The sequence below is a fragment of the Peromyscus californicus genome, unplaced genomic scaffold (genome assembly GCF_007827085.1).
Source record: "Peromyscus californicus insignis strain IS unplaced genomic scaffold, ASM782708v3 Scaffold_13__1_contigs__length_99412109, whole genome shotgun sequence".
In the NCBI taxonomy this organism is placed as follows: Eukaryota; Metazoa; Chordata; class Mammalia; order Rodentia; family Cricetidae; genus Peromyscus; species Peromyscus californicus.
Genome location: NW_026294424.1, coordinates 67,457,318 through 67,471,569, shown reverse-complemented (window position 1 = coordinate 67,471,569; position 14,252 = coordinate 67,457,318). Strand labels below are relative to the sequence as shown.

Genomic DNA, 14,252 nt, shown 5'->3' with positions numbered 1-14,252 from the left:
TGTGCTTACATGAACTATGCATCCCCTCCCCCTCAGAATGCCTTGGTAGCCCTGGGAATATGCATGACTACGTATGTGGACATGTGTTGGGTTTGCTTCTACTGTCATATGAGACCATCCCAAACTCCTTGGTGTTATAAGGCTGCTCACTTGATGAGTTAGTTACCTTTCTGTTGGAAGTAGAACACCATGACCAAAAGCAACTTAGCAGAAGAAAGAGGTCATCTTGGCTTAAAGTTCCTGAGGAATAAGAGAGGCTGGAGCAGGAAGCTGGGAGCTCACATCTCCTACTGCAAGCACGAAGTAGAGAGAGCAAACAGGAAGTAGGGGGAGGCTGTAGAATCTCAAAACCCACCTCCTGTGACATACTTCCTCCAGCAAGGCTACATACAACAGCTAACCTCCCCGAAGGGTGCCACTAAACGGGAACCAAGTACTCACATGCCCAAGCCTGTGGGCAGCATCTCTCATCCAAACCATTGTCCTCAATGAAAGACACCAGCTCTCAAAGTAGGAGTTCCCATTTCGGTTGGCTAGCTCTTCTTAACTACTTGAATAGACCAGATATTTAAGAAAGGTAATTTTCTCTCCAGTCAATTGTTGAATCTGAACCTGCCTTTTGAAAAGGAGAAGAAAAGGTCTGTGCTATTACAAAAATACATTAATTGGATGTTGATAATTTTGAGCCAAAGGAAATGTGTTCTTTTTAAAATTACATTTTTACCTTGAATTAAACTTTTAAACAGTCAGGCTGAATTAGTTTAAGGCTATCTTAAAAAGGGAAATTATTAAGCAATCATACACTTAACAAATGAGAAGTTCATTGGGGAGGAAGGGGACCATTGTAGCCTATTGTGTCTAAGTTTTACTTGCAAAGTTTGTAAAGAATTTAACATGGTTGTCTTTTTTATACATCTCTATTCAACTGGGATTTTTAATAGCATAATGCTAATGAGGTAAAATATGGTGGGTTCTTTATAAAATATTAATCTTTTCATGAACATATAATCTTTAAATCTGTAAGAAGTTATAAAGGGTTTTAAAACTTAATTTGCAAAAAGTTTTTTTTAATTTGTTTTTTATTGAGATAGAATCTTGCTATATAGACATAGCTAGTGTGGTAGTCACTGTATCATCCAGGTTGGCCTTGAACTCATGCCAATCCTCCTGCCTCAGTCTTGTTCCTGCTGCAATTACAGGTGTGTGTGTGTGTGTGTGTGTGTGTGTGTGTGTGTGCGCGCGCGCGCGCGCGCGCGCGCGCGCGCGCGCGTGCGCATGCTATGATATACATATGAAAGTCAGAAGACAACTTGCAGGTATCAGTTATTTTCTTCCATCAGGTTCTGGGGAAGAAACATGTTCATGGTTCCTGAGGTCTTCAAGCTCAACAGCATATGCCGTTACTCACTGAGCCATCTGTGATAATTTCAAAAGAAATCGAAAAGATCATTACCTACCTTGTCTGATACACTTCAGCATGTGTTATATAAATTGCTTTATAAAGTGCCTTTGATAGTGAAGAAGTCCAAAATCATGGAGCTAGACATTATGTGCACATCTGCAATATCAGAACCCAGACATTAAAGACAGGAAGACCTCAAATTTGAGGCCAGCCTAGGCTACACATCTAATCTAGAGATCCTATCTCAAAAACAAACAAGCAAACAAACAGCAACAAATAAAAAAACTAAAGAATCAAATCTTACAATGTTTCGATAGGAAAATAAAACCCTTGAATCTGGATAAAAATAGTCATGGTTGCAATTTATACACTTAGATGAACTTCAGTGTTTTTAAAGTTAAGGCTCAGAAAATAAAGACCCCCCTTAGACAAAGACCACTCTGGTGACTGCTTCAGTTTTGTTTCTGTTGCTGCCCTGATAAAAAGAACTTGGGGAAGAAAGTTTCTATTAACACACAGTTCCAGGTAACAGCCCACCATTGTGGAGAATTCAAGGGGACGAGAGCTTAAGCGGCTAGTCACATCACATCCACCGTCAAGAGCAGAGAGAGAACGTGTGCATGCATGCCAATATGCAGCTCACTTTCTCCCTTCTGATACAGTCCAGGGTCAACCATTACAAATGCCCCCTTTGTCAAGTTGAGTCCATCTCTTGTCCTTAAAGACTCATGTTTGTTTCATAATCTAAAATGCCGTTTGTATGAGTGAGGGTTCCCTTGAGGAACAGAACTGATAAGATGAATATATACTTATATGTAATATCAACATGTGATTATTCATGCATTTATAAATGTATGGCTATATAAATAAGTATGAGTATGTATAAATTATATAGATAATTTATTAAATGTGCTTACATCAAATGAGTAGCGACAGCTGAGTCATATCTGAGAGACTGAGAACCCAGTCGTTGGCTCAGTTCACGAGACTTGGCGCCTCAGTAGTTCCAAGAGAGTGTCAAAAACCTGGAGGTTTCCTGGAGAGCCTCTGGTCTTTAGAGAATGATGGAAGCCTGGAAATACTGGTGTCTGATGTCAGAGAAAGATCTAGCTGAATCAGCAGCAAGGTAAACCAACTCCATGACAACAGGAAAGATAAAGCAAGTAAAAGGTGAATAATCTTCCTTCTACTGAGTCCTTTTGATCTGGTCTGCTACAAGAAGATGTCATCCACATTTGGGGTGGGTCTTCTGATAAACCAGCCTGCCTCCATCTTGGGCTTGAAGGCCATCTTATAGTAAAGGCAAACTAGATTCATTCCTGTTTATGATTAAACCTGTTTCCCAAGGATTAGGCTATACCCTACCTATAACCCTAACTACAAATGGTTCTGTACTGCTTGTTCCAGGAAATGGCAACCATGCCTCTGTTTCAAGAAGTTGTTGTGACCACTTTGTTACCACCTTGTTATGATTACTTTGTTATGATCACCTTGTCATGACCACCTCATTATGACTATCTTGTTACCACCTCATTATGACTACTTTTTTATGACCACTTTGCTATGATCACCTTGCAACCATGTCTGTTACAGGAGGTTGCTGTGACCAATTTGTTATGCTTATGCTCTGCTTCTGTGTGCCTGTTTGCCCCCCAAATCCCCCACTTGGAACCACCCTACTCCTAAGCTATAAACACCGTTATTGTCTCCATGACCAAGGCCGATCTCTTGAATCCCACTTTAGGGAAAGGCACCTGTGTATACAAATTTAAAAAGCTTGCTCCAGTTTGGCCATTTGGGTCAGTGGTCTTTCTCTTTGTGTCTGTGGGATTAACACTTCCCTCAAAAATTAAGGCAACCAGCACAATTTTTCAGTTGATGCTTTCTATGCAGGAAAGTTGAAATTAAAATAAACTCCACCTTCCAACTTTAAAAGTCTCATAGTCCTTAGAACTTCTAACACTTTAAGAGCTCAAAGACTCTTATAAAAAATTATAAACTTCCAACATATAATGGTATAGAATAAACATGGAAGAATTGGGGCTTAGCAAGGAGTGATCAAGACCAAGTCCAGCAAGGCAAAGAGCAAATTCTGCATCTCCATGTCTGGCATCCAGGACTCAAGATATAACTGGCTAAGTTCTAGAGGGCTTTAGTAGATCCACCCCTCCAGCTCTCCCACCTCAGCACATACAGAGTATCTGTTATGCCACTACACTTCCCACCTGTATTTCTCCTCGGGGCATGTCCCATAGTTATGGAACCCCCAGTTTCCTGGTCTCCACTATAGCTTAGGCTCCACTTTTACAACTATTATGCAATGGCCTTTTTACTTGGACTCCAATCCTGCCACACATTGCCAGGCCTTAGCTGCTCTCTATGACCTCTTCACCCATTCATCATTGCCACCAGCGCCAGCACCACATGGACAACACTTAATAACACTGTCAAATTCTGTGGCCAGCTGGAGCTGGAGCCTGGCCTCCCAGACCACAGCTTTGTGTGTTGACCCTGGGGACACACTCTCCTAAGCAGCATTTTTAAGGGACAGGGAGCCCTTTCAGTTAGACCTTCTCTCTTCAAGTGCATTCAGACCTTCACAAGCTGAAGCCTCTTAAGGGTTTTGCTTCAAGACACCCTATTGTCCTAGTGAAGGACAGGAAGGTTCACTTCAGTGGTGCTGATCTCTCTAACAGTCACAACCACTTTCTTAACATCAGTCTAAATGCTCATGAAATTCCCTCAGCCAAACGAATTAGTTCTGGGAGAGGGCCAATCAGGAAAGGCTTTCTTGAAGAAGTGGTATTCAAACCAATCCATGGAGGCTAAGAGACATTTAAGGAGACCTAGTGTGAGTGGTGGGAAGGTTCCACACAGGAGGAGCAGCATGAGCAAAGGCTTATGGGAGAACTTGGAACTGGTCTTCTTCCCAGACACTCACGCAGAAGTCTTCAGCAGTGGTGAGTAAGACCACCCTGCCTCTGAATCTCATTCCTTGCTTTCCCTGTTAGTCAACTTTCTACTGTTCTGATAAGATACTTGAGATAATCAACTGACAAGGAAAAACACATGGGTTTTGATTCATGGTTATAGCTTCAGAAATTTTGATCTGTGGTCACTTGGACCCATCTATTCCTTTGGGCCTGTGATGAGATAGCATATCGGTAAGCAATCAGGCACTCCCCTGGCCTGCCCTCAGGGACTGAGTGACAGCAGGACGTGTCATCATCAGCTGCTGAAATGAAACATTTTCCTACTGTTGCCATGAGTCGAACATTCTCCCCATGAGCTTGAAGTACATCCCTATATAAAAAGCCAGTGCCTTCTCTCCCCATTCCTTTTTTCCCTTCTACCCTTGCTCAGAGGCAGCCCATGCATCCCCCTTCCCCCAACAAACCCCCGGAGTGAGATCTGCTGCATGGTGTGGCTTTGTTGCGCCCTTTGGTACCTTCCACTGCTTAAATCTTTACAATATCTTGGCAGTAGAGGAAGTTGTTTCCCTTCTAGAGGTTGGGAAGCCGGTAGGCAGAAAAGGGCTGGAAACTACTATCCTCTTCAAAGGCCTACACTCCTAATAATGTAACTTCCTCTTACTACACCCTACCTAAAAGCTCTACTACCTTCCAATCGGGCCATAGACTGAAGACAATTCTTTCCACATACAAGCCTTAGACTCTAAAGCTTAGAGGGACATTTAAGACTGAAGCTGTAGTACCTGGTGATATGAATTCACAACACGCCCCGACGGTTGGGCATGGTCGCGCATGCCCTGCGGGACCTAGTCACTTCTGCCTAGTCATTTCCGGGTCAAACGGCTTGTGTGACCCAGGACCGTGGCTTCACACAGTTGTGTAAAGCGCCCAACACAACCATATGATCTATGTACATGCGTAGAATAGCCACATGGGCCTGTGTGCGCAGGCGCAGCCCAGCCTTTACAAGCCGGCGCCATGATTCCCAGGCCTCTTCACACACATGTCTTTCTGCAGGCCTGTGTACATCTGTCCCTCTTCCTTTTCTTAATAAAACTCTTGTTAGTGGATTCTGTCGTGTTTTGTGACTTTTCCTTGTAGGGTAAGAGCACGTAAAAACCAACACCTGCTTTACCTATAGTTCCTTCAAAAAATAGTCCTGGTCTCTACCCACACCTATGCCTTCTCTACCAATGGGGGACTAGAAGTTAGACAGAGTCCCTGATAAGCAGACAGGTAGGGAGAGGGGCCGTAACTAAGAAATCAAGATGGTGAACTTCCAAGATGACTGCCTTCTTCTTTACTCTCCTGACCTGAGACAAAAGCCTGGCAGCTTGAAACATGTTACCATTTAGGGATCATGATTGTGTTTGTTTCCTCTGCCAGTTAAAAGAATTAAAAGGCAGGAAAATCCTGAAACTTGACAAGCAGCAGTGGAGAAATCTCTAACACGACAGGAACAGACAGAATCAGCAGTTGAAGAAAGGTGTTTACTAGGGTGAGGAAACACACACATGCAGCAGACATGCTGTGGGATGTTCTGTATGTTAAATGTGCTGCTCTGATTGGTTAATAAATAAAACACTGATTGGCTAGTAGTCAGGCCGGAAGTATAGGCGGGACAAGGAGAGGAGAATTCTGGGAAGTGGAAGGCTGAGGCAGAGAGCCACTGTCAGCCATTGCCATGACAAATGAGATGTAAGGTACTGGTAAGCCATGAGCCACATGGCAACTTATAGACTAATAGATGTGGTGGTATTTTACTTCTACTGAAATGTGATTTTAATTGTATGTTAATAAATAAAGTTGCCTGGGGGTCAGAGCTATTAGAGCCATAGCAAGTGTGTGGCAGCGGTGGTGCACACCTTTAAGGACCTGGAGGGCGGTACATACAGGCAGTGACGAGGCAGTCACGTGTTTGGGTTTACAACCAATGAGAAGGCAGAACAGCTAGACTATATAAAGGCATACACACAGGAAGTAGGCCCCTTTCGGAGAGCTCTCTTGACTGAAGAGGATCCCTGAATCAGGAAGGGTGAGGCTCTTAGCTCTGACCTCTTGGCTTTCTTCTCTGAATCGGCTCTGTGTTTCTTATTTAATAAGACGGTTGGTTACATCTACAAATAGATATGGGTTAATTTAAGATATAAGAACTAGATAACAAGAAGCCTGCTGTGGCCATACAGTTTGTAAGCAATATAGGTCTCTGTGTGTTTAGTTGGTTGGGTCTAAGCGTCTGCAGGACTGGCAAGTGAGAGAGATTTGTCCTGACCATAGGCCAGGCAGGACTGGAGAAAACTCCAGCAACACAGACACATAGAGAAAAAGACCCAGCAGAGCAAAGCAGAGGGGGGACTTGAGATGCCCCAAAATCCGGTCTCATTCCAAGGGCTGGGGTATTTGAAGTCTCTGAAGGGTCTTCCTCCCCTAACTTCAGATTGGTCCGTTTGATGAAAGACTGGATGGCTGACTGGCCCAGAACTGCTGTGTAAACTTGTCCTGATCTGGTCTTGAACTTGTTGAACCAGTCCATCATTAGGGACCTTACTGACAGGAGAAAAAGTCCGCAAGGCCTTTGGTATAAATTGCCATGCTTTCTTCTCAGGTCAGGAGAATGAGGAAGAAGGCAGCCATCTTGGAAGTTCACCATTTTGATTACCTTGTCATGGCCCCTCTAGCCGTCTGCCTCTCTGAGACTCTCTTAGTTCTTCATCAGCTTTGCCTACTCCATTTATATCTCTGAAAAAACAACAGGCAACATGGCATTTTTTCAACCACATTTTGAACTTCTCTGTCTTTAGAATTAAGAGTCAGTAGTGCACACATCAAGAACAACAGTGTATAAATAAAAGCAGGGCAAACACTAAAAAGGCCTCCCATTCCCAGGCTCTCCTAGCTTTGGAGTATCTCCATCCACCCAGTGTCCCCCACCAAACGCTGCCCTCTATCTGCTGAATTACTCCTTTGTACTCCATATTGTTTACACACAGGAGGGGGGTCTCCCTTTTTCAAATTTTGCTTATCTACTGTGCTTCCTCAGGATGCTTTGGGTTTTTCCAAGAGGACCATATGAATAATCAAAGCTTACCTTGGGAATAAGAAAGACTCTTTCATCTCCCAGGCCTTTGCCTGGCTCCTGTAGGATTCTGTGCTTCTCTTCTTCCATATTAGCATAATTCTAAGACTGTATCAAATCTTCAATCAAATTCCCTTTGTAATGTTAGTAGATTGTAACCTTAGGAAAGCAGACCACATCGCAGGTTGATGCCACCCCGCCGTTAAGGTTCAGTTTATACTGTTTTGTGGAAACCTCCCTTCTTATCACAGGGGGTGGCCTTCATCCATCATTTCAGCTGAAGGTTATTTTTGTAGAATTTCTTTCCGAGATGGTAGATTACTGTACAATCTAGGGCAGAAGGTAAGACAGAAAACTTCACTCTTGATAAAAACAAAAGGATATGGCAGGCCTGGTCCCTCTAGAGCACAACAAGAGGCCAAAATCTAATCACAGAATTCTTTGATTTACCCAGTGAACGCATAATTCTTTATTAAGTGATTTCCCGGGCTTGAGACTTCTGAGCTATGAGAAATGATAGGTCACCATTCCAAAACAAGAGATTCCAGCCTGTGCCAGAAAGGATTATATAGCCATGGGGCCAGAAGGTCAGAACCAGAAGCTTAACTTTTATGTTCCATAAAATGAGAAGTTCCTGCTAGGACTCTGAGCTCAGCTCTCACAGAGATTTAGAGATTTCTCCCACACCATGATTGCCTTGGTTTCTTCTCACAGCGACTCTGTGTGGTAGGCAGGTCAACTATTACTCTCCTCACCAGGCCAAGGAAGAACGAGGAGCCATTGAGGTTAAGAGACTTGTGTAAAATAAACAAAGCTGAGGCGGGTCTTGATTCATGGAGAGAGCCAAGATTTCTGAATACAACCAAATGTTTCTGACTTCCTAAGGACAATTAGGCTTTCAGTAATTAGTTCTCTAATTCCCAATACATTTCTTTACCAGTCAAGTACTAAGCTGCTCTTCAGAATGTGTAGTTGTTGGACCATTGAGTTATGGTGGTCAAGTAGGAATTTCTTCGCTTACTCATTTAGCAACTATTGATTAATTTGTGTGTGGTGTGTGAAGCTTTTCTAATGAGAAGTTGAAGGGGAGGGGCAACCATGTCACATACAATATAAAATGTGGTCATGGGTCAAGTTAGACATTTGAGAACAGAGTTATGATTTGCTTTGCTGGCCTGGCCTTGTGAATAGGTAGTTTATGAGTTGTATAGAGAACCAAGTATCTCAGGCTTGATTTATCCATTTGGTTTAAAGAGTTCCGATGAAAATGTTTTATTTTTTAGAAAATAAAATTGAAAATGAAGTGAGAGATATAGGAAGAGAATAGCAGGAATTCAACGTCAAGGCAGTTCTCAATTCTAGCCATGTATAATCATTTAACAGCTTGCCAAGGACTCAGCAGCTGGTCACTGGTACCAGAATAAATCTTTTTATAGGCAAGCAACCTGTCTCTTTTTCATTTAAATTCAGCCTAAAGCTAATGTAAGACTTTGACCTGTTTAATTTTGCTTAAATGTCCTTAACTTGATTCAATTAAAAAATTATGCTCACTCTTTTTTCTCCTTTTTGTGATAAAGTCTGCCCGTTATTCCCTAGTGGAGAACTCCAGCCTGTTGGGGAATACAGGATTGAAGAAGAAGAAGAAGAAGAAGAAGAAGAAGAAGAAGAAGAAGAAGAAGAAGAAGAAGAAGAAGAAGAAGAAGAAGAAGAAAGACACTTCGCAGCCTTCTTTTAGCTGTATGGGGCCATTTGGTGAAATTCTGGTCAATGTGTTAGAATTTGATTTGTACAACAATTACATCATAGTAATCACACTAGTTCCCACCTTATCCATAGCACCACTTTCTGTGGTTTCAGTTACTCTCTGAATATTACAAATGGAAAATTCCAGAAGTAAAGAATACGTAAGGCATAAGTGTGTACAGTTCTGAGTGGTGTGATGAACTCCACACTCCGCTGCTGTATTCTGTCCTGGGCGTGTTGTATACCCACACTGCACACCATGCTCACCTGTCAGTCACTGGGCACCTGCCCCAGTTACCAGACTCACTGTTGTCAGTTTGTGCTGTGTTCAACTCTTTTATTTAATTATGTTTTATGGCTTTATTAGCCATTGTTCTGTTTTATTATGTTGTTAATTTCCTAATTAATTCACTACATTTTTGTTGTAGGTAAATGTAGATAGGAACACACACACACACACACACACCCGCTACAGTGTATAGGGAACTCAGTACTACCCCCCTGGGGGCCTTGAAACACATCCCTTGCAAAGGAGGATGCAGAGTGGTGGCCAACAGAGAGAAGGCCATGTGTCTCCTTTCTTCTCTCCTGCCTGTTAAAGCAGGCCGACGGAAGAGCCACCCTGGCCAATAACATTCAGGGATATTTGAAGACAGCTATCCAAAAGGTAGCAGGACCCTGAGCTCCTGATTGTTGTTGTTTCCTTCCTTCCTGATCCAGACTGTTTCTGTCTCCCCTGGCCACTTACACATGCAGAAGTTTGCTAGAAGGACGCAAAGGTAGGTGGGCATGTGGCTGAGACTTCTTACAGTCCTGTAGTACGCAGCTCTATTATCAGGAAAGACATCATGCAGAATCTGTGGGAATTCATTTTGCAGGACTCTTTGGCCTCTCTGCTTCTGTGCAGGGTTCACTCTACCCCATCAATGGAAATGCACCGTGGAGTGTGATGCTTGCAAGCAGGGGATCCCCTTTGGGAGCTGGTCATGCTAGACACCCTCTGTCTATCATCTCCCAAAATTCCATTCTCCTACAAGAAAAGCAGGTAGATAGATGATCCAGCCACAGTCTAGTCTTAAGTGTCTAAGACTCTTGAGTCAATTAAAACATAACTCTGCATTTTCTTCTTGCCTTTGGGGGCAGAAAATGCTAGTTGTTCCCCAAAATTATTATTTAATTTTTTTACTATTTATTTTTATGTGTGTAAGTATTTTGCCTGCTTGGTACCTTTGGAGGCCAGGAGAGGGTTTTGCATCTCCTGAAACTGGAGTTATAGATAGCTGTGAGCTGCCATGAAGGGGCTGGGAATTGAACTTCGGTCCTCCAGAAGAGCAGCCAGTGCTCTTCTTAACTGCAGGGACATCTCTCTAGAGAGTCCCCAACAGTATTTAATTATTGACTGGGTACATTTCAAGAGCCAAGGTCCCAGACGCCAGCTAAGAGCCAACCTGATAGTGAGTTTTACATAGCAGATCCACTATGTTAATTCTTCTGCATAGGACTGCTCTAGATTTTATCTGAAAGAAAACCGTGTCCAGCTTGTGTAAGGTGATATGTCTCTGGGTTTCCTTCATTTCTCTTAACCAAAGCTAATTTCAAGAAGTATCCGTCCTTCTTATGTTTGACACATCAGCAGAATTCAATCTTAGTGTCCATCTTTACAATGGGGTTAGAGGCTTTCAGTAGATTGACACAGGCTCATCTGGCAACACGTTTCCTTATTTTCAAATCCTACATGGACTGCCAGTAGTGTCCACTTACAAAAGGGCCTGCGTTCCCAAGGCTCACTGCTCCACTGACCTATTCATCATATTGGGAGCACAGAGGTCCTTGGTCCCACAGGTCACCAGGGAAACCAGGAATGTTAAGCAGGCAGGGTTGTCTTTTCAAAGGAAAAGATATATAACCTTCCTTTAGGAAGGAAGCAAACAACAATGATCAGAAGGCTAGGAATTGGAGGTGATTAATAGCTCTGTGACCTGAATTATCTGAAGGGCCAGGCCACATCAAGCTCCCACAACCAGGGCCAGAGGTGGCTAATATTCTAGGTGATTTTTTTTTAACTATCTAAAGGGCCAGGCAGTATCAAGCTCCCACAACCAGGACTGGAGAGACTTAATAGTCTAGATGACCCTTACATTATCTGTATAGCCAGGGGCTCCCCCAACCTCCCACAACTAGGACCTGAGGTGGCTAATAACCCAAAGGACCTCTATGCTATCTGTAGGACTGAGACAACACCAGACCCTTCCCAAGGCCCTTAAGACAGTACAAGTGGCCTCTCTCTAGAACCCACCCTCTTAGAAGAAATTACATGTACTTTGAATTGAGTTTCTGAATCATGCCTTCCTGGGCACTGACAATTGTATTATACCAGGAAACTTTTTTGGTTTGCTGTTTTGTTTTTTTCCCCCCAAATTGTACTTTGTTTAAATATACTTAGAATAAACTGCCTGGCATCAAACTCCAAAAGTTTGATCTCGTCTAGCTGACTAAGTCAGACTGAACTGAGTTTTTCTTTTTGCCTCTTCATAGATGGTTCCCTGCTGGCTGTTACTCTTGGAGAGACACACCCCCCCCCCGCCACACACACACACCATCAGTGAATACAGGAGAGATGAGCTGATGGAAGATGGCTGGGCTGATGTGGAGCTGGAGGAACTGGGCCTCAGCTTGTTTCTTCCTGCTTTGAGAACCTGTCTCTAGAACAGGCAGAGACCAGGTGCTGTGAGTGGTGTGGGAATGATACTTTCACAGCTTCTTGCAGATCCAATAAACCACAAGATCCTATCCTTTTGCCTTTGACTCTACTTTGTCGTCTTCCCTACATCAACATTTAAGCCCAAGAGGACCAAATCACAGATTGTATTTATTTATTTTCATCAAAAATGAATTAACTTATTTAGTTATTATTAAGATAGGGTTTCATCGTATAACCCAGGCTGTCATGGAACTATGGGGCCCAGGCCAGACTTACACCAGCAGTGATATTCCTGCCTCTGCATCCCAAGGTCTAAGGTTACAGGCATGAGCCACCACACTTGACCTGATTATTCATTCTTGAAATGGATGGACCCTAAGCAATTTTCTCATTCTGTAGGGGAAAGATGCAGGACATGATCCAAGTTCTGGCAAGTTACCAAGAATGGGACTTTTCTCCTGGTCCCAGGTTCCCATATTCCCTGAGCAATCACCTCTGCTCAGCTACATGTCAACCCACACTGTGTGCTCTGAGGACATGACCAGTCCTAAAACACAGGCTCCCCAACTGACTCTAAATTAGTCAGTGATTGAATCCTCAAGATGTGTGGTCTCTTTAGAAACAAGAAGAGTGTCTTATAGCCATAACATAAGGCATACCATTCTGTGACATTCTGTTGGCTTCATGAGCATTTTAAATAGTGCCCCTGAAGAGCAAAAATTACCCTAGCACACAGGAAGGAGCTCAGCCTATTAAGACCTCAAGACCTTCCCTCACATCAACAGCAGGTGCTTCCCCTGCGTCTTCTTTTGGAGAGGCCCCTAAATTACTTATTAGTATTCAAGAAACTCACTAATTTGCAGGATAGCAAACAACCTTGCATTTTCCAGGCTTGTGTGGGCACCAGAGAAATGCTATTTAAGGGTGCTAATATCTACTCATCAACCCAGAAGACATAGCCCTTACAAAGAGAAGTAGACATGGAATGTGAAAACTCCTGTCTTAAGAATTAAGTAGTATTTCTGGAGATGACTTGGATCTAATTTAGAAGCCCATGTGCTGACTGGAGTCCAGGGAAGCATAATAATTATGTGCGTCATAATCACCAACTTGCTGAAGGCTACTTTTGTGCCTCCTAATAGTAGGAGGATCACAAACAGAAAAAAATTCAAAGATTATTTTTTTTGTGTGTTTTAAAATCACCAAAGATCATGTCCCTTGATCTAAGAGCCAGAGGATCAGTGACAAGGTGTGGCTGTCATGTTCTGGCTGAGGGGCCTATCACTAGCATTAATGTTCAGTGCCTCTGCAAAAATGGGATAGCATCAACAAATTTGGGGCTTCTGCAAACAAATGCAAAGCAAATTTTGTAAGGATCTGTAAGATGGTGTAGAAGACATGAAGAGGTCCGTCCACTCTTCCACCAACTGCTAAGGGGAATCACATCCCCAAATTCTAAGAAATCAACCACAGAAACTGAGAGGTTCATGTCAAGGTTCTGGTTTAGATTTTGGTTTGCCTTTTCCCAGATAGAAAAGAAATGTGGTACACTTACATGTCACATCTGACTTCACCTCCTCAGCTTTGCTTCCCAGGTGGCCCTGCATGCGCATTTGTTTGTCCCCGTGGGCATCAGATTTCTTTCCCCCTTCCAGGGCATTGACGTACGTATGTGATTATTTATGGTCTTGCTTTCACCAATGGTTTGTTTTCTATTCTGTGCTTACTGAGTACCCAGCCTCAACCACAGTGGCTCTGCTCCTGGGCAGACCCGATCATGTGTCTCTGCTTCTTCTCCTGTCTCCAAGTCTTCTCCAGCCACAGGCTCTCCTGCCCACAATCCCCCAAGGGAGAGACAGAAGTTCCAGTGTCTGGACAGAGAGAAGAGTCTTAAACCAAACAGCGTTTACAAACTTTAGAACCCGACTTCGGCAATTTTAGGGGACACACAGATGTGTCCTTAAGTGACATACTATGACATCAGGAAGGTACCCTTCCCTTTTCAATTCTCTTCTAGTCCTTTTGGTTCTAGAACTTGCCAGAATGTTTCTAGTTAGCACTCTTTAGCTGTTGTCTAAATTACACTCTTAGAACAGATTTCAGGTCCAGACATTTGACAACATGAATCTAGTAATGAAGTTTTGTTGTTACAGGTTTCAATTTTTCAGTTTGGGCCAAATGACACACTGCTTTTTGTTTATAATAACAAACGAGCCTCCACTAAAAAATGTTTCCCTTGAATAATAAAACAAGAATCACTGAAAGCAGAATTCTTGAACTGAAAAAGTGAAGGCTGAAGAAACAATGGTACAGATAATACACAAACACGCTAAAACTTGGGGGCGGGCCTAACATGGC

The 14,252-nt window shown here is 43.0% G+C and overlaps 1 protein-coding gene across 15 annotated transcripts in view; it reads left to right on the top strand.

The window, feature by feature from the left end:
• The window catches only part of LOC128108527 (retinitis pigmentosa 9 protein-like), a 79,271-nt gene extending 67,288 nt beyond the window's left edge, over window positions 1-11,983 (top strand). For 6 of the 15 annotated variants that reach the window (XM_052735144.1, XM_052735143.1, XM_052735139.1 and 3 more), the window contains 2 exons: window positions 9,028-9,187; window positions 11,729-11,983. In XM_052735144.1, the coding sequence (XP_052591104.1) occupies window positions 9,028-9,187; window positions 11,729-11,799 (231 nt within the window). In that variant the 3' untranslated portion in view covers window positions 11,800-11,983. Of the gene's footprint in view, window positions 1-9,027; window positions 9,188-9,913; window positions 9,973-11,728 lie in introns of all 15 variants that reach the window. The other 9 variants (XM_052735150.1, XM_052735147.1, XM_052735146.1 and 6 more) reach the window with 3 other exon arrangements.
• Window positions 11,984-14,252: the final 2,269 nt, after the last annotated feature.